General features: G+C 42.9%; 1 protein-coding gene across 2 annotated transcripts in view; it reads left to right on the forward strand.

Moving 5' to 3' along the window:
• The window catches only part of SMARCA1 (SNF2 related chromatin remodeling ATPase 1), a 55,036-nt gene that overhangs the window by 25,691 nt on the left and 5,633 nt on the right, over positions 1-23,712 (forward strand). For both annotated transcript variants that reach the window (XM_028714667.2, XM_028714666.2), the window contains exons 17-22: positions 1,773-1,883; positions 2,027-2,140; positions 6,481-6,603; positions 9,230-9,362; positions 12,244-12,362; positions 12,757-12,969. In XM_028714667.2, coding sequence (XP_028570500.2) covers positions 1,773-1,883; positions 2,027-2,140; positions 6,481-6,603; positions 9,230-9,362; positions 12,244-12,362; positions 12,757-12,969 — 813 coding nt within the window. The remainder of the gene's footprint in view (positions 1-1,772; positions 1,884-2,026; positions 2,141-6,480; positions 6,604-9,229; positions 9,363-12,243; positions 12,363-12,756; positions 12,970-23,712) is intronic.

Raw genomic sequence — 23,712 nt, forward strand, 5'->3', positions numbered from 1 at the left:
AACTTGCTGAAAAGTGAACTCTGTTCTTTAGTTCTGTTATAGTTCATGCAACTGGGCAACATAAGGCCTACCCTCTTCATTTAACGAGGCAAGGATTATGAGCCTGGTTTCAAGTTAATGTGTTTGGAATGTTTTGTTGGTTTCTCTCCTTGTTTGTGAGAGAGGGTTTAAAAAAAAAATCACTAATAACTCAAACTCAAACCTTTATTGCATTAGCAAACTGCCATAGCAAAATAAGACAATACAAAAAGAAAAAAGACAAACTAGAGACAAGCAACCAAGCAAAATTCAGGTGTTTTGGCTGGCGTAGTGACATTTAAGTTACCCGAAGACAATAATGCAAAGATATAGTAGCCAGCGCCCAAAAACTAATATGCGGGTATATATAAAGCACAAAATGGCCCCAGAACAGACTCAGCATAATGAGTTAAAAGTAATAAAAGAATTAAAACAGGTCCAGGTCTAGGGCACGCTACCCTGTCAGAGTAGCCCTGAGTTTCAGAGCCTGCACTATGAAGATTGCCACCCCACGTGAGATTTGGGGATTTGCGTCCACAAGAAGCGATTTCAAACAGTCTTCCTTAGATGTAATGGTGGACGGGATCAAAAGGAGGAGCTTAGATCTTATTGGCTCATAAATAGGGCAGTAGAAAAAGAAATGTATGAAGTCCTCTACTTCATTCATTGTGCATGGACATAGACGCTGGGTAATAGGGGTCTTAGAGTAAATCCCCTGCAGGAAGGCCGTGGGTATAGAATGGAAGCGGGCCATTGTAAACGCTCTTCTCAAATTGGGCTCCGTCAGGTCTATCAAGTAGTTGGCAAGTGATCTTACCACTTTCACTTTAGGGAGCCACATGGAAAGGCGAGCTGAGGTGGACTGTGCCCGGTCCATGGCCTCGTCTCTTGTAAGAATCCAGGCCCGGATTTTATGTTTGTCCCAAGAGGACAGCGAGTCAAGATTTGGGAGAGAGTAGCGTGCAGTAATAGTCACCATGGCCTTGGACCATTTATTGCTTTGAGAACACGTTAAAAAGGCTTGCCTGGCTAGTAGGGAACCTGGGGCATTGATTAATTTACAATAAAAGCTAATAATTCTAATGTGGGCTCTCGCAACAATGGAGGGGAGGCCCAGTTCTGTTCTTAACTGTGCTGCAACCGAGCCCTTGGGGAGACCCAGTATCTTCCGTGCAAAAGAGTTTTGTAGAATCTCCAGCCGTTGTAGTGTTTTTAAATTCCACCCCCAGATTTCAACCCCATACAGTAACATCGGGAGGACTTTGCTGATAAATGCTTTTCTGATTGGTGGAACCAGCTGGCCGAAAATCACTAATAGTGCAGATTAGGATGTGGCAATGAAGTTTGGTATTTGTGCTGATGACATAATAATATAATTCATGTTTGAATGTTAGCCAGTCTGCTGTCTGCTTACAAGAGGAACATGTAAACATACAAAACTTATTTCTTCTGCTTATTCAAAAATTATCAGGTTTCAAAGAGGAGTTGGAAATTAAAAAACAAAACCTGAAAGAAATGCTATTCTAAAGTAACCCCTCTTGAACTAAGTGATTTGCTATTTTATCCATTCATAGCAATGCAGGTAGTTTAATATCTATTGAAACATGCACTAGTCTTCATTCCAGTCTTCTGCATTCTAGTCTTGTCTTAAAACAAGTACCTCTGTCAACAATACCAATTGAGCAATTAAATATGTACTACTTAGAATTATCTTTTGGTATTTTTTAAAAGTTTTGATCTTATTTGTTTTCTAGCTGAGCATGATGGAATGGATAGAGCCTCCAAAACGAGAACGCAAAGCCAACTATGCTGTGGATGCCTATTTCAGAGAAGCTCTTCGAGTTAGTGAACCAAAAATCCCAAAGGTGAGGGGACAGTTTGGTAGTTCATACTAGTTACACCCACCTCCCAACCTCAGCCTTTAATAACCTTTTTTATATAAAAACATGTTGCAACATGTCCAAAGACAAACATGTAGCATTAATGGTATATATGTTTAATTTCAAAGGCTCCACGACCTCCGAAACAGCCAAATATTCAAGATTTCCAGTTCTTCCCCCCACGGTTGTTTGAACTCCTTGAAAAAGAGATTCTTTATTATCGCAAGACCATAGGCTACAAGGTAAGGATCTCTTTTCCTTTCCTTCCCTAATATGAGGCAGGAATGTGGATTTCCATGTATCCACATTTTGAAAATGATTAGATGACCTGCTCTTATGTAAATGGGGGACATTATAACTTATGTTGTTTGCTCAAGGGTGAAGTGGAGTGAGAGCAAACACAATCAAAAGTGATTTTAACAAGGAAAAGGAGGAGCAGTCTCCTCTCTGTGTAAGCTTCTGATCCCAGTTGTGGCTTCCTGCAGCTGCTTGACTTTAAAATTAAACAAAAACATTGGGGGAAGACAGTAGAATCATAGAAAGCTTGATCCTAACCCACAAAGGAATAGGGACAGCAGACATTCTGGTGCCTTGAATGTGCCTCAGCAAGAGTGCTGCCATTAAGGCTGTGTGAATATTTTGTAATGATAGTGATGTCCCCTAGCTACCACCACTACACCCTTCTAGGATTACTGCTGTTGAGCTCCGAGTGCTATTTTGTCAGGTTGAGCCTCCACATTAGTGGTTCTACTGTCTGACACTTTTGGTTCTGCTTGACAGCTCTGCCCCTACAACTTCTATGCATTGTTTCCAAATAAGCCTTCCAAATTCGTCCTTTTAAATATTTGCATTTTTGGCACATTGTCAAAAGAAATTCAACCATAGATTACAGTGGTACCTCAGGTTACAGACGCTTCAGGTTACAGATGCTTCGGGTTACAAACTCCACTAACCAGGAAGTGGTTGCTCTAGGTTAAGAACTTTGCCCCAGGATAAGAACGGAAATTGCGTGCCAGCAGCGCAGTGGCATTGAGAGGCCCCATTAGCGAAAGGGTGCCTCAGGTTAAGAACCATTTCAGGTTAAGAACAGACCTCTGGAACGAATTAAGTTCTTAACCCGAGGTACCACTGTAGATGGATTGTATGAATAGTAATATTGTGCTTGGAAAAGAACAATATGTTGGTATGGTCTTTCATCTTCAAAGGATAAAATCAGAGCTATTTAATTCTATGTTTCTAAACTTTGCTTTTGTGACTGACATGCTTAAATGGAAATATTCAGTAGCTAATTTATATAGTCATAGGCAAAATTACTTCCATGCTTTCTAAAAATGGTTTTACAATGGTAACAATTTGCCTCGTAACATGCTCTATATCAAGCCAAGATTATATATGTGCTGAAATCAGTGAAATATCATTTTGTAAACCAATGTCAGGGATAAGGTACGCTCCAGTTTCTTGTCCTGAAATAACTGGCATGAAGATATCTCTCAGGCTTCTTAGATATGATGGATAGGAAATGTGTTACTTTTCAATAGCAGTTATGTGAAGTTAAGTATCATTTTAAAATGAATTCAGAAGTGTGTAGTAGAAATGGGCACATTTTCCTCACTACAATAGATATAATTTCAAAGGATTGCTGTGAATAAAAGAAGAAAACAGAACAAAATCAGCGATATTTCCTTCTGAAGAATATATTAGCTACATTTACCTATGTATAAGATCTATGTCCTAAGACTTGAATTCCATTTCACAATCCCAAAAATAACATTCTTTTCCATAGTGTACCTGGGATCTTAGTGACACAAATAAAGCTATTTGTCCCATCCAGTTGGGGGAGAGGTCATGCGCTCTGGACAATTTCTGATTCCTCATATTGTTCTGGTGACCATATGGTGTTCAAAAGACAGAACACATGTGGGCAGAACATCAGTTCCACCCCGGGGTCCAAATAGCGTCACCTTCTTCCAGGAAGAAGTGTCAGAGTGGTGGGAAGTGTCTTCCTTATAGGTCTGACAGGCTATGGATGGAGAGTTACCAAGGTTTTGTTTTTTTAATACAGTTCTTACTGAGTTTTTATGTATTACAAAAATAACAGTCATCGGATATCTACAAATAAATAAAACTACCAAAAAAGCCCCACCCACTTCATTCACAGAGATAAACAGGACCAAGACCCCACACTGCAATTCAAGGTGCAATATGAAATATGACAGTACAGTTAACATAAATTTAATAAGCTGTCAAAAGCAGTATGTGAATATTTAATGTTGAATGTGTTACGTTGCCCTTCAGTTATTTTTTTAAAAAAAGAAAATACAGAGTTTCTGACTAGCAAATATGGAAAAATTAAAGATTGAATTTCTCCACATAGACTTCAGGATATCCACACCAATATTTTGCTGGGGCCATCTTGCTGGGCTTCTGTGCATTTTTATATCCAAGGAAGGGAAACTAAATAGCCTCCAATTGATCTCTTTTCTGTTGCCCTCTCATCACCTCTAGTTTATGAGAGAGAGAATAATTTACTTGTTCTTTAAGATCCTATTTGACCTGTCAAACAGTTCCAATAGTGTGTAATATGGGCCAAGTGTTTGGGCGTCAAATATCAGCTGTGTATTAATTTCAAAGATATCTCTCTCACAGAGGCAGAGATTGATTTATAGGTTGGCTTTTCCCACAGCCCTTACCAGGAAAGTTACCAAGTTGGTCACCAGGTCATCCACTATAAGACATTTATCATCCACAGTCTTATTGGAGAGGAAGGTCCCAACCTCTCGTGTATTATTCAGACTTGGGTGGGGAAGCCATGATATCTTGATCTAACCCTATGTTGCTTTCCTTTTCTTTATGCAGCATCAAGACAAATGGATCATTATGGCTCTTCCTTAAGAATCCATCTAAATCAGGAAACTGATTATGCATGGGGGCTGGCTTTGAGGATCTGTGCCTAGTGTCAGTTCAAAGAACAAAGCAGGGATTTTGCTGGTGTACTATCCATCCCACTGCCCAACAGTCTCCATAGCCAAGATGGCCTACCCCAGATAGAGCAGATACTGGGAGACTTCCAGTATCACACTGGATCTGCCTTAAAAGCACCTGCCTGGGACTTCATGGTCACCATCACAATCATGAGCTTGTTTCAGTACATCACAGCTCAAGTGCATGTGGCAAGATAGGTCCTCGATATGCTTTCTGCTATAGTGTGTAGGGAGTATTTTAGTGTTTCCCTTGCCATGCATGAGTTATTTCATGGCAATGCCTGGCTTGACAGTGGCAGTTCTTTCTCCCCCACCCCCCTGCCCATGCCAGGCCATTCCCGGAAGGTGGGGGGACTTACTGAGATGGTTTGCTCATAGAGACTTAAGGAATCATAAAGCTTACTGAATGCTCTGGGGTATTTTCCAGTTGACATGGCTGGTGCTCTTGTCAAGGCTCTTTTTCAGTTTAGAATGGTGAGGAGGACACAATCAATCCTATATGCCCTTTTTTGGTGACAAGGAACCTGTACTACTCCCCCTGCCCCTGTTTTCAGGAGAGTTACAGGCAAGGAAGCAGAACAGGTGACAGCTGGGGTGCGAGTGCCAGAAATCTCATAGAGAATACCACTGAGCACATGATTGCTGCCATTACTGCCACATGGTAGGCACAGAGTAGGCTTATTTTTCCACCTTTTTCTTATTTTTCACATGCTCAGCTAGCTGCCCAGGAGAGCTTTTCCAAGTGGTTAATGAACTGTTGAGATATGCCCCAAAGGTTATGGGCAATGGAGCATCAGAGTCTTGTTCTGACAAATTTTCTAAGCACTCCGATGGTAAAGTTGTTCACTTTCACTCTGAACTTGATACCACTGTTGATACAGTTTCAGCTAAGGTGTCCAGAGCACTGACAGGTCCAGTTGCATGAGTTCAGTTTCAGTGATAATGATTGTAAATGATGCCAGGTGTGGAAAAGGTTGGTGCTTGCCGAAAAGGCCTTGGGGTTCTAATAATCACTGTAGTTGGGGAAAAGTTAGAAATATTAAAAGAAATAAAGAGCACTAAAACACATTTAAACATTCTTTTGATATCAGATAATTGCAACTTGTGTTCATTCCATTTTACCCTAACTGTAGGAATTAATGTCTTCTTCACTGTTTAATTGCTGGAGTAACACACATACATTTCCTCCCCCCCTTCTCTTTCTTGTTTGTGGTATCTGGGAACACTGAAAGGCTTAAAGAAAACCCTCTTGAGGTGCAGTGGTTGCTTGCTAGTTGCAGTTATCATTACATTTCCATGGACAAGAGCCTGCAAGCTACAAAAGGACAAATATAGATGGATGAGTTATGATATGCTACATTCACCTTGCCTGAAGAACTTTCTGAGGACTGTAAACACAAGTAAAAGATGTTTCTCCACCAGCGGCCACATGCTAGGGAAATATTTCCTTCTCTAACAAATACTCAGTAGATGAGAAGCGCATCAATCCCACCCGACTAGTGTTTCTCAAAAAGGCAGTAAAGGGAGATGGATAGGACTATATACAGAACCTTTAATAGCATTGCTCTTTTACTATACATTCATTCCACCACTGATTTTAGGTCCCCAGAAACCCTGACCTCCCAAATGCAGCTCAGGTACAGAAAGAGGAACAGCGGAAGATTGATGAGTCAGCTCCTCTTACTTCAGAAGAGACTGAAGAAAAAGAAAGACTTCTTACCCAGGTAAATGGCTTTTAAATTTCTTTTCTTTAACGAAAGAAGAACTTATAAACAAATAAGAACATTTATAAGCTTGTGTGCTTACTGTGTGACAAGCTAGATTGTGATGAAAAAAGGTTGATAACAGCCATGTGCAGTAAACACAAGCAGTGATAACTAGTTTTCCTATGGAAAACTGCAGATACTATCATCTGATCTTACAAATTATCTCATAGTTACATTAATTTGAAGGGATTTAGTTACAGTGCCTTTGTTTTGGATTGTGTGTGTGTAGAAACTGAGAAAATTGGTTAGGCTCTTCTATTTTCAAAATGGCAGCTGCTAAGCTGTCGCTGGTGTGTCAGGTGATTTCTCTCCACAAAAAGGTGCAGGTGGATGAGAGTTCAGAGAAGAGAGCAGCTGAGCTCAACAATAGTCAAGTTGAATCTCGAGTCCTTCGACAGTTCCTTTGGAAAGATCACATTGTTTCTCTCAGAGTGAATGGTTTTCTTCTTGCAATGATTACGTTATTAATCTTCCTTCGAATAGCATAGTTGTGTACACTACAGTGGATAGGCATTCCTTAGCTGTCCACTTCAGCTTTCAAAACTTAGATTTACTTTATGCATTTAACTTGTCTTGTTGACACTTACATAATTATTTTTGGGTTACTCTGAAGATCATTTTTAGCTCACTTGACTTTTTAAATATTATAAGGAAGGAAGTGCAGGGTTTGCTCACATTCTCTGATACTTCTCTGCATGTAAGTAGTCACATTCTTGAGTGGTGTTCTTAAATGGTTATTTTAGTAATTGTCCTTTGAAAATTTAAATTGCCTTGTGTTGATTGAAGTGAATCTCTTGAAAGTACAATATCAGCCACATCACTCTTAGTTTCTGTGTAGGCAGTTTAAAAATCTTTAATGCTAGTATTGCTCTCTGGAAGTAGAGCTATACCAAAGTACCTGGAATTTTTCTTATTTCTCTGTAATACCTTTGATCAAGCCAAAGCCATATGACTCTATCTACTCCTTTGCTGTTTGAAAGCATTCTTCCTCTTTTTGTCACGTATTAAGGAGAGAATAGGGACGCGGGTGGCGCTGTGGGTAAAACCTCAGCGCCTAGGACTTGCCGATCGCATGGTCGGCAGTTTGAATCCCCACGACGGGGTGCGCTTCCGTCGTTCAGTCCCAGCGCCTGCCAACCTAGCAGTTCGAAAGCACCCCGGGTGCAAGTAGATAAATAGGGACCGCTTACCAGCGGGAAGGTAAACGGCGTTCTGTGTGCTGCGCTGGCCCGCCAGATGCAGCTTGTCACGCTGGCCACGTGACCAGGAAGTGTCTTCGGACAGCGCTGGCTCCCGGCCTATAGAGTGAGATGAGTGCACAACCCTAGAGTCTGGCAAGACTGGCCCGTACCGGCAGGGGTACCTTTATCTTTACCTTTTTAAGGACAGAATATAAATAGAAGAGCTGCTGTTATAGGCTTCTGTTAATATTTAAAATACAAATATGCATTTCACTTCTTATTCACCCAAAAGCAATGAGAATTAAACCAGCAAAACCAAATGTAGATAGGGTGCCTCTCATTGCCATTACTTTTCTTTTCAGACATTCCTTGTTGTTAAATTGTGGTGGATACAAACGTTCCTTTCCTCTGATGAAAGTAGATTTTATTTGATGGAAGAACTGCTTTTGTTGACATATGAAGTTTTTTTTCCACCAGGGGAAGACTTTCTGTTGGAGCAATGGAAAATGGAAGCTTTGGATCCAATCTGTTGTATAGAACAGTTTGCTCTCCTGTATGCACAATGTCAGAAACAATTTACAGTTGGTTTGTTACAACCATGTGAATTGAGTGTCATGCCTGCAGTTAGTCCGACATTCATTATCTATGGAATCTAGGAGTAAAAATGATAAAGATGAAATTTGGAAGCTTTTTTTACTAGAAACCCCATGAAGTTCTTTTTTAAAAGTTGCCATTATTCTTGTAACTTATAAATCAACTTCTAGTGGGTTAAGAACCTGAGGGATTTTAAAGTTCTGACTTAATATACAATGTTAGCTTTGGGGTCTTTTGTTTTGTTTTGTTTTGCATCTGCTACAAGAAGTTCTTGCAATTGTATTGATAGAGGAGGTGTAGGGAAATGGGTGTTTTGGCTCCATTTTCTTTCTATCCAGGTGTTCATTTCATTCACCATTTGCTTTGTAAGTATTCAAAACAGAATGTTATTGCATTTAGTTCCAGGATGCCCAGGAGATTGCCAGTGACATCTGGACAAGTGCCCTCATACTCTTGCAATTTTATTTGTTACTTGTGCTTGCTCAAGTGTGATATAAGTGAAAATCCATTAAGATTTGAATTGAACTTTGTTTCTTCGAAGAAATGCCATTTACAAGCGTGAATAAAAAGCTTCTCTCCCTGATGCATGGGGAGCTGTGTGCAAAAATAACTCGTTCAACTTTTTATGACTGAGTAATAAACCTTGGATAATAGATGTTTATGGAAATCCTGCAAGATCATTAACCCCTGTAATTATTATGTGACATTGTACCGAAGCATTAACGAGCAAATCCAACTGTATCCTTCTAAGATGCAAGATCTAGCAAAACATTTCCTCCTTCACCTAATGGCAACTTCTTGCTTAACAGGGTTTTACAAACTGGAACAAAAGAGACTTCAACCAGTTTATTAAAGCTAATGAAAAATATGGACGAGATGATATAGATAATATTGCCCGTGAAGTGGAAGGAAAGTCACCTGAAGAAGTTATTGAATATTCAGGTTTGTCAAATATATATTGGATAATTAAAAAAATATTTCCAAAACGGTTATATTTGTTGGGTTACTTTTGTAGTTCTACAAGGGTTGGCAATTTTGAAGAATGTGTAGTGTAGAAAGAATGCATGGTCCCGCATGGAGAGATTTAAAATCTGCAGAGGGATTATGCTGAGAATGCTACTCTGTAACCCTTTAGCCATTACTATTCTGCACTGTTTTTTAGATCGTGACATGCTTCATTTGCCACCGCTGTGGATGGCAAAGCAGGGGCGGAGCGGCTGGATTTATTCTTCCCTTCTCTTGACAGCAATATAATGCTGATAATGATTTTGAGTGATAGGAATTTGGAAGAACCCAAAATGCAGTTCTAATGTATGCAGACATAATTCTGTTTTGCAGCCTCAGCCGTACCTTTTCAAGGGTGAGGTGTGTTTTTAAATAGTTTCAGCCATTTATTGGGAAACACTAGAAATTGCTCCTGCCTCCCTACAAACACGCATATAACAAACACCACATGCTAACTGCCTGTTGTCCACTGGGGTACAGCACTGGAAAAAAAGAAAAGAAGCAAACTGCTCCAAGGTCACCCAGTGAGTCTCATGGCTGAGTAAGGATTTGAACCTGGATCTGTACATCTTTGGCTGCTTCGGACTGGATGACCCTTTGGGTCCCTTCCAGCTCTACAATTCTATGATTTTATGACATGATAGACATCCTGTGCCAGAGCTTAGAGTATATTTGCATGCTCATGTTTAATGAAAAGTTGTAATCGGAGGCTTTGATTGAGAGTAGAGAAGTTTAAGTGGGGGGACGGGGACTACTAAGCAGTTTGCTTCTGTCTGTTTTCTGCTCAATTCCACCCCCCACCCCCGCCTAGCAATTTCCCGTGAAACAACTCAGTTAGCTCTATACAGTGAGGGGGGAAAGTATTTGATCCCCTGTTAAATTTGCCCGTTTGCCCTCTGATGAAGAAATGACCAGTCCATAATTTTAATGGTAGGTTTACTGTAGCTGTGAGAGACAGAATAACAACAGGAAGGCCCCCAGAAACCCAGAAGACAAAAGTCAGAGATTGATGTGCATTATAATGAGTGAAATAAGTATTTGATCCCTTTGCAAAAGTTGACTTAGTACTTGGTAGCCAAACCCTTGTTGGCAATTACAGAGGTCGGACGTAGGTGGCCACCAGGTTTGCTCACATCTCAGGAGGTATTTTGTCCCACTCCTCTTTGCAGATCCTCTCCAAGTCAGTAAGATTTCGAGGCTGATGTGTAGCTACTTGAACCTTCAGCTCCCTCCACAGATTTTCGTTGGGATTAAGGTCTGGAGACTGGCTAGGCCACTCCAGGGCCTTAATGTGCTTCTTCTTGAGTCATTCCTTTGTTGCCTTGGCCGTGTGTTTTGGGTCATTGTCATGCTGGAATACCCATCCTTGACCCATTTTCAGTGCCCTGGCTGAGGGAAGGAGGTGCTCACCCAAGATTTGACAATACATGGTCCTGCCCATCGTCCCTTCGATGCGGTGAAGGTGTCCTGTCCCCTTAGCAGAAAAAGACCCCCAAAGCATAATATGTCCCCCTCCGTGTTTGATGGTGGGAATGGTGTTCTTGGGGTCGTAGGCAGCATTCCTCCTCCTCCAAACATGGCGAGTTGAGTTGATGCCAAAGAGCTCGATTTTGGTCTCATCTGACCACAACACTTTCACCCAGTTCTCCTCTGGGTCATTCAGACGTGCACTGGCAAACTGCAGACGGGCCTGTACATGTGCTGCCTTGAGCAAGGGGACCTTGCAGGCTCTGCAAGATCTCAGTCCTTCATGGCGTAGTGTGTTACCACTTTTTTCATGGTGACTATGGTCCCAGCTGCCTTCAGATCTTTGACAAGCTCCCCCTGTGTAGTTCTGGGCTGCTTCATCACCGTTCTCATGATCATTGCAAGTCCACGAGATGAGATCTTGCATGGAGCCCCAGACTGAGGGAGGTTGACAGTTATTTTGTGTCTCTTCCATTTGCAAATTATTGCACCAACTGTTGTCACCTTCTCACCAAGCTGCTTGTCAATAGTCTTGTAGCCCAGTCCAGCCCTGTGCAGGTCTACAAGCTTGTCCCTGACATCCTTGGACAGCTCTTTGGTCTTGGTCATGGTGGCTACTTTGGAATCTGCTGGATTGATTGCTTCTGTCGACAGGTGTCTTGTACAGGTACTGTAATGAGCTGGGATTACAGGTAAGACCTCTCCCTTATAGCAGGTGCTTCTAATCTCAGATGGTTACATACAGTGAAGATACCAAGTAGCCTGCCATCTGGCTGGTTGATAGGCGATCAAATACTTATTTCACTCATTATAATGCACATCAATCTCTGACTTTTGTCTTCTGGGTTTCTGGAGGTTTTCCTGTTGTTATTCTGTCTCTCACAGCTATAATAAACCTACCATTAAAATTATGGGCTGGTCATTTCTTCAGAGGGCAAATGAGAAAATTTAGCAGGGGATCAAATACTTTCCCCCCTCACTGTATGTAACATTGGTTGTTTTCAGCGGGCCTTTTCTGGAGCAAGCATCTGAAGTTCCTTCTTATAGGAGATTTAGATTATTTCATATATTTCCACAAAATCACATCAGAGATGCATTTGCTTTCTGTTGCAAATTTCTTAAGGGACTTAGAGCCTTTGTGGAAAAAAGACTTTCTGTATGAAGTCCAACTCACTACATTGTAAGATTTTAAAAAAATATATTCTAAATATATATATGATAATATACCTTGTTTAAACTGTGTTAGACAATATTGGGAAAGAGTAAAAGCTTTAATTATATAAAAGTAGTTATTAATGTTATTTTATTACAAAGCATTTAAGGTGTTTTTTTGAATGCTTGAAATTTTCAGCTGTTTTTTGGGAACGTTGCAATGAACTCCAGGACATTGAGAGGATCATGGCTCAGATTGAACGAGGGGAGGCCAGAATACAGAGGCGAATTAGCATCAAAAAAGCCCTGGATGTCAAAGTAATTTTTCCACAAATTAATATTTCCTCTGATTAATTTTTTTCCTAAGAAACCAGCATATGGTTATGTTCCCCACTGATAAAGTATTCTCAGTCCCCTTCTAATTTTTCAGTACAAAGCTTACACTAATTCAGTGGTGAGCAAAGTTATTCTTTTCTATGATAAGTAGTTTAACTTTATTAAGCCATATGGATTGAAATTCCCAGTATAAACACATTAGGATTGCTACACCAGCTGTAACAATTTTAGTCTTACAACTGGCTAAAAGTCTTGATTAGGGGCTGATTTAATGGCTGCTGACTTTAGTATAATCCCACTGCAGCTAAAATAGCATAAATGGCCACTGAATAATATTCATATGCACATTCCTAGTAAAAATCTTTTTTCCCTTTAGATTGCTAGATACAAAGCACCTTTTCATCAGCTGCGTATACAGTATGGAACAAACAAAGGCAAAAACTACACAGAAGAAGAAGATAGATTCTTGATATGCATGTTGCATAAAATGGGATTTGATAAAGAAAATGTGTATGAAGAACTAAGACAGTGTGTACGCAATGCACCCCAATTTAGATTTGACTGGTTTATCAAATCTAGGACAGCAATGGTAAGTAAATAGTGTTGATTTACACGAGCTTAGTTTTTGCATGGGTTTTTCTTTATTATTTCAAAGGGTTTTAGGTCTTCCTGTGTTTCATTATGTTACACTGATTTATGTTTTGAATTTGTTAACTTTTATCAAAAAGCAATATAGAGATATTAAATCAATCATTATGTCATGGGGAACCTGAGACCTTCCAGATGTTGATGGACTCCAACTCCAACCAGTCCCCCACAGCATGACCTAATGATCATGACTGATGGGAGGTGTAGTCCAACAAAATCTGGAGGATACCAAGATCTCCATCCCTGGTCTGTATGTATATTATACCACTCTACAAGAGCACCAGAATGAGTATGTATGAGAACAAGTGCATTTAAAACTCTGGTCTTAGAGTTCTTGCATGTCCCTAGCCCTGTCCAGTCAAGATGAGCCCTGTCCAGTCAAGATGCTGGCAAGTACCGCGGCACCCAAAGTCTTATGGGGTGTGTGTGGCTACGCAAATGGACAAGTGGGTGCACTACAGATTCAGCAGCAGTGGTAATGTGAAGACAGCCAATATAAAACCAAGCGCACATGAACAGGAAGTACCACTTGGCTGCTTTCTCTTCTGGCACTACCATATCTGGAGAAGCTGCCATCTGGAAGTTTGTCCTGATCCTGATATTAGTCACAGATGCAGTGTCTGGTTTAAAGACCGATTTTGGTACAATTGTACATTCACTCATTAACAGTAAGTAAACAAAATTACTCTCATTTTCCAGGATCAGCTGATGCATAGAATAATTCTTCCCAGAAAAACTGACAAACCATAAAATAGGAAGATAGACCTTGAAGCCAATAGTTTTTCTTCTATGTTTATAGCAAAACATGAAGTTGTTGTGGGATGGTAGGAGGGTATGCTCTAAAAAGCTAGTTAATAGACGTGCTGATTTAATATTGGTGTCTGATGCAGTTCTGTGGTTTGCTATTATAATTTGAGTACTTCCCAGAAGCATGCAGTGCTGCACAACTAACATCTGTTATATGTGGTTGATCCTGTAATGTTTTTGTTTTTTGAAGGAAGACTGTATGGTAGAGTTGTTTCGAGGATGACATATTTTTCACAGTGGCAATTTAGCAACGGTTCTCTTGATAATTAATTAAAGCCTTGAGGGAAAGATATGCCACTTCATTAAGAGCAGAATTTCTGTTTTTGCACCCAAGTCATTTCATATAGCCTAAGCTGAGTTTTTTTGTCCACTTCTGTTATTGCATGGACAATTTCTCTTCTGTTCAGGAATAACTTTTAAATTATTATTATTACTAAAATAAATCTGTACTCTTCTCATCCAAGGATCTCAAGATGGTTTACAATATAAAAAACTACAAAAATACAGAACATAGTAACACCCCCCCCCCAGTTTAAAAGGCCACTGTTTGTTTAATTAGCCAGAGATCTGGGAGAAGAGGAATGTTTTTGCCTGGTGCTTTAAAGTTGGAGAAGCAGTGTGAAAATAATGGTTTCAATGCTGTTAAATTGGCTAAAGTCTTCCAAGAAGGGTTACTTTGAGGATGCTTCCCAAAAGGATCAAATATGTCCAAAGGGTTAGTAGTGCCTGAACACCTATGATTGGCAGGCAGTATACCTTTTACCATGTACTGTGGACAAGTAGTTCCTATGCATGGCATTTTACATACCACTTCAGCTGGAGTTATCAGTCCTGGCTGTCACTATTCTTCCACTTGAAATTCCAAGCCTGATCATGATGGGATGCAATTCTCATGGTCACAGCTCAAATCTTGTAGAATGGAAAAAAACAACAACATGGTTAAGAGGCTGGAACATGTTCCCTATAAGGAAAGATCACAACATTTGCAACTTTTGGGTTTTGCAGAAAGATAAGTAAGAGGTTAGGGAAGAGGTATACAAAATTATGCAGAATGTGGATAAAGAAATTTTTTCTCCCCCTCATTGGGATCATTGATGAAACTGATTGGCTGGAGATTCAGGACAGGCAGATGGAATCACATGCTGCGTAGTTAAAGCATGGATTTTGCTGCCACATGATGTGAAGCTGACCACTAGCTTAAATGGCTTTACAAGGGCAGTAAATAAATTAATGGAAGCTGTGATCACTAGTGGGTACTAGTCATAATGACTATGCTGTGTGCAGAAGCTTATGCCCCTGAATAACAATTTCTGGGGAACAGCAGCAGGGGAGGACTGTTAGTTTGCTTGTGGACATCCTGATTTACAGACTGCATTTCAGGGCATGGTTGTTCAGTCATGTGTTCCGGTCTCTGATAATGTTGGGTTTGTAGTTTTTTCAAAATGTTGTCTATCTCTTACTTGTCTTGTCAGAAATGTCTGGCTTAATGTTCATACCTTGTTTATCAAACCAAAATATGTATTTGTTTGCTTATTACATTTATATCCCACTTTTCCTCCAGTGTGCTCAAGACAGCATATATTTCCTACTTTTTATTTCCACAGTCACCCTGTCAGATAGGCTAGGATGATTTTATATGTGATTGGCCCAAGGCCATCTAGTAATATTCATAGCTGAGTGGGGAATGGAACTAGAGTCCACCACCCCCACCCCCGTCCCAGTCTGTCACACCTCAGTAGCCCATGATATCATATCACAGTGGAGGTTCTTCCTAGAATTTTCTTTTTGTAAAGGATTGCTAGGTAGAAATTTTATAATCTTTTAACAATTATTTCAAAATGCTTATACTTAAAAACCAAGACTTCTGTGCATTTTACTTAGAAATTCATGATTACTTTCTGATGGCCACTAGATGTCTCCCTGGTTCTGCCTAAATACATTGATTTTTTCCATGTTTCCCCTCTATGTATTTATTTGAAAATTTCTCTTCAGAAAACTTCTCTTCAGAAACCAATATAAATTCTTTTTTGTTTCTTATTTTCATGCAAGCATATGGCTCACACAGTATGAGCTCATAAATTGCTTGATGGTTTCTATAAAATTCTAGTTTTTCTGCACCAGACTTTGTACTTCACATTTAGATGTTCTGCTGTCGTAACTGCCCTTCTTCTTTGTGACTCTGAGAGGGGAATGGTAAGCGCACCGCTGAATCGCATATCTGTTCTCTTTAAGGCGTGCATATGACTGTTCTCTGTATACTTCCTTTCCCATTGGTGCAGAATCATTGGGCTGTGATTTCTCCTTTGAAGTTTTGGTGTTCTTTTGTCTTTCTGCTTCATTGGTGGTTTAGATTAGAGAGAGACAATGTGGTGGAACTCCAACTCCCATCAGCTCCAGCCAGCATGGCCAGTGGTCAGGGATGATGGGATTTGTAGTTCAACAACATCAGAAGGGAACCAGGTTGGCTACCCTGGCTTTTGTCCATGGCAGTGGAGAACAGCACTTCCTCCATTGAGGTTTACTTGATACTTTCTGCATTTGCTGGAAGTTCCAATTTTTAATAAGTTAAATGATTTTTTTTTTAGCCTGTTATGATGCCTCCTCTTCTTACTCCATTGACTAACCAGGGTGCTGAGTGTGAGCACAATGGAGTTTATTTTCTGGTAGGGGGATTCTAGTGTAAAAAGGGATAGTTGTAATTGCTTCATTAGTAAGATGTGGGTAAGAGAAGTACAACATTGTTTAAAACCTAGGATACAAGGAAATATTGTGTGGTGAGAACAAGAGGTCTGTAACATTCACTGACTGTATGCTTTGGGGGTCAATAAGATATGGATGGGGAGGGAACACCATAGACAGAAATGCAAAAAATTGCTACTAGAGCTTTAGCAAAGCCAGACATTCTTACTTGCTGAGCAGGAGGGATATGATTTCCATAGGTTTAATTCACACAAGGAGGACCAAAAGAAGTAGTGCTGTATTTACTTTTTAACAGTTAGGAAATGTGAAAATTCCTGAATTGAGAGTGCTTTCAGAAACAGAGACTGCGGTTGGCACTGGAATGAAATATCTGTCCTTAAGCCCTGCACTTCAGCACATGTGGGAGTTGGTGTCCTATTCAGTGCTCCTCATAAATTCCTTTCTGGAGGCAGAGCGTTAGGCTTTCTGGAAGCACCAGCAGATATTATTGATGATTTTGTTACATGTATTGCTGCGGTGGTATCAGTGACATTGGTAATCTTCAGTAAATCATGAATTCTCCCTGGCCATACATAATGTATCCATTATCACAAACACTGTATATGTTGGTATACCAGTAAGGAAGAGAAAGGGCATCTGAAAACCATGACATTTTAAAGAAATTGTGGTGTCTGTGTTTACTCTCACATTCCAGCCTACACAGAATAAAATGATTTCATGCATGTCTCTGATGCAAGTTCAGAATGCTTCTTCCATTATGCATGCATCCCCCCCCCCCCAAATCTAGTGCATGTTTCAGTCACACGGTAAGCTTAAAACTTGAGTATTCTAGAAAGTCTTATCACCTCTGCTTTTGACAACTTTGAATGTAACAATTCTGACAATATGCTGTTAAGCACATGGGAAGATAGAACAGCTGTAAGCTATTTATATTTCAGTCACAGAATTGGGGAGACCAAATTTCTTCTTCCTCTGGTTTTCCTGAGGAAGAACAAAGGTGCTCCTGTTCGTCCTTCCCATGTCGTCTTATGTCAAAATCAAACCTGCAGGTACAGATTTGTGGAAGGCAAAAAGAAACAGCTGTAAGTGATTTTTGTATCAATACTCTTGGTGTTCAGCGGGAGAAAAATCTAAAGGCAGTAAGTGCAGATAAGTTGCCTAGTCTCTCTCCCCCCCCCCCCCCATTCCCTTTGTTGTTTTGAGGTGGTTGTGTTTTTTGGTCAATCTTGCTATTTCACTTCTGATCCTTATGTAAGTCAATAGCAAATGATTACTATTCGTAATCTCTGTTTCTTCACAGCTGTCCTGTGAGAAAAGCTAAGCCAAGATTCAGCAGCTTTTGCTAAAGTCTTTCCCACTGATAGGAGTTTCATAACCCTTTCTCTGCTGACCACTTTTCTGCGCTACATCACCACCCCTGTTGCTTTTCCTACATATATTACACACACCCTTGGTGCAAATTAGTGTTGTGGATTTATTGAGAGAGAGAAAAGAAAGATTCTGGGCTCTGAACTGCAGACATCACTTCAATTGAATAACATTTGTAGTCCAGAGAAATCATAGAATCAGAAAAAGAGTCTTGTCATAAAGTGAAACCCTCAGATGACGCAGGAAGCATACTGCTAACTACATCCCCGTACAAACTTTTTTTTTATCTTAATCCTACTCAGGGTAGACTCATTGAAGTTAATGAGCATGACTCATTTCATTTGGTATGCCCTGAGTAGGGTTTAGTTTACTACAACCCTTTATAACTATATCTTAAACAAAAGGTTTGCAATGTGAACTTCATGTGACATTTACAATATAAGCAATGTGTTTTCATTTCTCATGTATCCCAAATTTTAGTTGTATTTTAAAGAATACAGTCTTTTAATTTTTTTTTTTAATGGGATGTTGGTTTCACTGGAAAAAGTGCCCATGCCTCTAATTGATCCTGTTCTTCCTCTCACCGCCCCTTGACAGTTGGGATTGTTCTACGTGTATGAAATATTCAACTGAAAATGAGTTTCTGGCTTAGAGCAGTGGGTAATTTTTGAGGCAATGTGAAGTGCTTGATATTCCAGAAAGTTTTATATTGTTACAGAGCAGCTCCTAATAGCAGGTCTTTCCTCCTAAGAAAAGACGTAAGAAGCCAGTGAATCCTATAGCTTGTACATGCAGGACCCAGTTTCTGGTTTGCTTCAGTGCAAAGAAGATGCGGACGTGCAGCTTTTAAACTCAGAAGATGCCAAAAATAACTGAGAACAGCCTCTCTGTCCTCTGCCTGAAATAGAGGCTTTTAAGAAAACTCCTTTGTATGAGACAGCTGCATAGATACGGCGTGACTTTTATACCCGCAGCACTGGGGTCAGAGACTGAGCTGAAAATGACTGACTTCAAGGGATCATTAGGTTACCTGCTTTTCCCTTTTTTCCTACAAATGACATTTCTTATAGAGGTTGTAGAGAAAAGCAGTTGAAAACTTTTCTGTGGGTTACAATGAGGAAAGTTAGAGCGTGTGTTTTGCATGCCGTAGGTCTTGGGGTCAATCTTGGCAGTCACTTTTTAAAAGGATCATGTAGCAGGCAGTGGAAAAGACCTCTGCTACAGAGACCTCGTAGAACTCATGCCAGTCAAAGACAACAGTGGACCTAATGGGCCTAACATAAGATAGGAAATTATATTCTTTGGTTGGTTGATGTTATTGGTAATAATCCCTTATGCATTGTAAGATCTTCACTTAACATATCTTAACCACCTGGAGCTTAGGGCGATGTTTCTCAAACTTTGGTCTCTAGCTGTTGTTGGACTACAGCTCCCATCATCCCTGACCACTGCTCCTGCTAGTTAGGGATGATTCATTGCTCTCTGCATTGCTTGTTGGGCAAGGCCTGCTTGACGGATGGACTTTGGAGGCTAGGAATGCTCTCGTGGGAACGGATGACCCTACAAGATGTTGTGACAGTTTCTCAGAGAGCCTAAGAGCTCTTTATGTGCCAGTTTCAACCAGCCTGCCTTCTACTACACATGGTTGATATCATGCAAGTTAAATGCACATATTGTGTTGTCAGGGGTTCAGGAGCAGAGGGACAGGAAAGGGAGGAATTAGAGACCGAGGGAGAGGAATCCGAGGGAGAGGTCAGCGATGATAGCCGTCCGAGGTCTCTAAGTCTCTCCAGCGAATCAGAGGATTCACAGAAAGGGGCTCCCGTGGTCAGAGCTAGGGGGTTGCCAGAGGGAACACCACAGGAAGGAGGGGCCAGAGGGGACTCAGAAAGCAACAGTTGGAAATCGGGACCAGCTTCCCCACCGGAGAGCAGTAAGGGGGAGGAGTCCCAAGCATCGGCAGCAGGCAGCTTTCCGTCAGCGGAAGGACATGAGTCAGGGTTAGCCACGCCTGCATCAGAGAGCGAGGAAACGGTCAAAAGGAAGGTCAGAGGCAGCGCGCGCGCGCCAAGTTCAAATGTACAAGAGGGTGGCGCAATGAGCAGCCCGGAGAGGGAGCCGGGTCCCAAAGCCCGCCGAAGAGAGGGGGAGGAGTCCGAGGGGTCCGCCTCCGAGGCGTCCAGGAAGGAAGGCACCCCGGGGGGTAGTAGGACCCAGAGGCGGAAGGAGAAACGAAGAAGGTGGAGTAAGGCTAGAGTCTTAAACTGGTGTACAGGGGGCGGAGACTCAGACGAGGCTTCGCTGGTCTAGGGTCTAGACGTAGAGACGCACGCTAGGGCTTGAAAATGGAAACTAAGCTTCAATAAAGACTTTTGTACAGTTCTGCTGGCTAGCGTTGGTCTTCGGTGAGCTGGGACCTGGAGGCAGTCTCTGACAGTAAGCCTCGTCTCACATTTCATCGGTTTTCTTCGCCTCAAGCATCGCTACGGGAGCGAGGCAGGGAGGGCAGAAGACTGGTGTCTTGCGAGCTCACAAAAGTCAGGCGAGATGACTACAGAACAGAAAATAGCTTCCCTGCAAGAAGCGGTGACACAACTCAGCGCTGAAATAATCGCATCCAGGAAGAGAAGAAGAAGCGGCGGCTGCCTGCAAAGATCTTCAAGCCAGGTTGGAAGGGCTTGCGAAGCAGGGGCTACCGGGACCCAGATCCGAGGGGATTGGGTTGGGGAAGAGAGGAGGCAGCATTGTATCTCATTTTGATGGGAATTTGCAGCAGTACCCCAATTTCCGAGCAGACGTGCTGTTTGCGCTGCAGCTGCTGGAGAGAGACTTTAGAGATGAGCAAGAGAAAGTGGGGTTTATCTTGTCCCATTTGCATGGGGACGCGAAAGCATGGCTGCGCAATCTGTGGAGGGATAAGGATCCAGCGCTCCAAAGCGCAAATGCATTCATTAGGGCAATGGATTCCTGTTTCTTATCAAACATAGACATTGACATTGCCCGGAAAGACATATTTGGGCTAAGACAAGGGAAAGCCAGCGTAAGGCAGTATCATTCCCGGTTTTTTGCATTGGTCAACGCGCTGAATTGGGATAAGGATTCTCCGCCAGTTAGAGACCTTTTTTTGGAGGGATTGAGCCCACAGATCAAGGATGAGATGGCACGGGGAGAGAGACCCACAACCACTCAGCAAGTGGTTGAAAGAGCGCTAAGGATTGGGGTGAGGCAGGAAGAACGCCCATGGAGCAAAGAAGAAGGGCATTGGGGACGCACACCAGCGAGAGTGCCCCCCCTCTTGCCCAGGGATGCAGCGCGTGCGCAGTCCACGCCTCCACAGGGAGGGGGCGAAGAGCCGATGGAGATTGGCGGTGCTAGGGCTCACTCAGCTACCAGAGCCTTAACACCGGGAGCAGTCAAACCGAAGCTGCCTAGAGGGAACAGGAAGTGCTATATATGTGATAGTGGACAGCACATGGCGAAAGAGTGTCCCCAGAGGCTCCACAAGCACACTGCAGCTTCAGTGACAGTATTGGAAACAACTCAGCAGAGAGAACCACAGCAGGGAAACGACGGAGTCTGGCTGGAAAAGGAGGCACTGGGGCCCAGCCAGACGAGTCAGTGAGGAAGTCCCCAGAGATTTTGCAACCCACAGACCCCCTCCCGCCCAAACCAGTGGTGCAGCTCACCGCATCGCTCCAGCTGCCCAATGGACTCACCTTAGAAGTGCCTATTACAATTGACTCTGGCAGTAATGCAGACTTTATAGGACTGGAGTTCATTCAACAACACAACGTAGCGCTACTGCCAGCCACGCTGCCCCTGAAGGTTGTCACGGTGGATGGCAGGGAACTGCTAGGGGGGCAGGTGGTACAGCAGACGCCGCCGATGGTGATGCAAATTGGGAATCACCGGGAGGTCATCAGCTTCAATGTCACCCAACTGTCGGACACGCCTGTAGTATTAGGCATGAGTTGGCTGCACAGGCACAGCCCAGCATTGGCTTGGTACCAGCGCCAACTGACTTTTGGCTCCTCCTACTGTGCGGAACACTGCATTATACCCAGCCCAGAAGGGGAAGAGGAAGACCCGCAGCTACAGTTGGGCACGCTGCAAGCAGTACCCCTCAAGTATGCGGAGTTTTTGGAGGTATTCTGCGAGAAGGAGGCGGACAAGCTACCTCCTCACAGACCCTATGACTGCAAGATTGACCTCCTGCCGGGGGCGACGCTGCCAACTGGGAAACTGTACTCCATGTCTGAGGATGAACTGCAGGAACTCAGGGAGTTCATAGATCACAATTTGAAGCGTGGGTTCATCCGGGAGTCAAAAGCTGTGGGAGGCAGTCCAGTATTCTTTGTGAAGAAACGGGACACGCCCCAAAAGAGGCTGGTGGTGGACTATCGAATTTTAAACTCGAAAACCAAGCCCTCAGCCTTCCCCATGCCCAAGATAGACGACCTGCTCGCGACGGTGAGGAAAGGACGCGTTTTCACCAAGTTGGATCTACGTGGGGCGTACAACCTGATTCGCATGCGCGAAGGCGACGAGTGGAAGACGGCCATGTTCATGCCACTGGGCACCTACGAATACAGAGTTATGCCCTTCGGATTACAAAATGGCTCTCACTGTTTCCAAGCCTTTATGCATCATGTGCTGGCGGGACTCCTTTACAAGAAGTGCGTATGCTTCCTGGACGACATCCTGATTTTTTCAGAATCGCGAGAGGCGCACGAGAGGGATGTCAGGGAAGTTCTGCAGAGACTGAAGGAGCACAGGCTGTACGCCAAGCTAGAGAAGTGCCAGTTCGACATGACGGAGGTGGATTTCCTGGGCTACAAGTTGTCGGACAAGGGGCTCGCCATGGACAGCGCCAAGGTTCGTGCAGTTTTAGACTGGAAAAGCCCACGCAATCGGAAGGAAGTCCAGCGGTTTGTCGGCTTTGCCAACTTTTACCGCAAGTTCATCAAGGGATTTGCCATGCAGACAGCGGCCATCACCGACACGCTCAGCTCCAAGAAGAAATTCATCTGGACGGAGCAAGCGGAGCAGTCCTTTCAGAAACTCAAGCGTCTCTTCGCGTCCGAAGAGCAGCTGCTGCATGTGAATCCCAGCAGACCCATGAGGGTGGAGACAGACGCCTCAGACAGAGCCGTGGGAGCTGTCCTGTTGCAACAAGACCAGCAGGGGGACTGGAGGCCGTGCGCCTTCTACTCGAGGAAGCTCAGCAAGTCGGAGCAGAATTATACCATCTGGGACAGGGAGTTGCTAGCCATCCATGCAGCGTTCAAGGCATGGCGGCACTTCCTTATCGGAGCCAGACACACAGTGCAGGTCCACACGGACCACAAGAATCTGGAGTACTGGCGCACGGCTAGGTTCCTCAACCAGAGACACATTAGATGGGCAGAGTTCTTCGCGGACTTCGACTTCAAGATAGAGTACATTCCAGGCGACAACAACGTGATGGCGGATGCATTGTCCAGAAAGCCGCAATACCTTGAGGAGGCGGCACCGTCGGCGGCCAAACACATTTTCGCACCGGAAGCGTGGGCATGCGCGTCGGCAACCGTGGACCTGGACGACGTACGTCGCGCGCTGCGGGAAGACCCCTTCGCACAGGCCAAGATGGAGGAGGTGCATAGGGGCACAGCGAAGGCCGACGAGTTCCAGATACGAGATGGGTTGCTCCTCCACAAGGGAGCACTCTACGTGCCGGGAGACGACCTCCGCGCAAGGGTACTGCAGCAGCTACACGACGCTCCCACCGCCGGGCACTTTGGCAAAGAAAAGACTGTCGAACTAGTAGCCA

Source organism: Podarcis muralis, chromosome Z (genome assembly GCF_964188315.1).
Source record: "Podarcis muralis chromosome Z, rPodMur119.hap1.1, whole genome shotgun sequence".
Lineage (NCBI taxonomy): Eukaryota > Metazoa > Chordata > Lepidosauria > Squamata > Lacertidae > Podarcis > Podarcis muralis.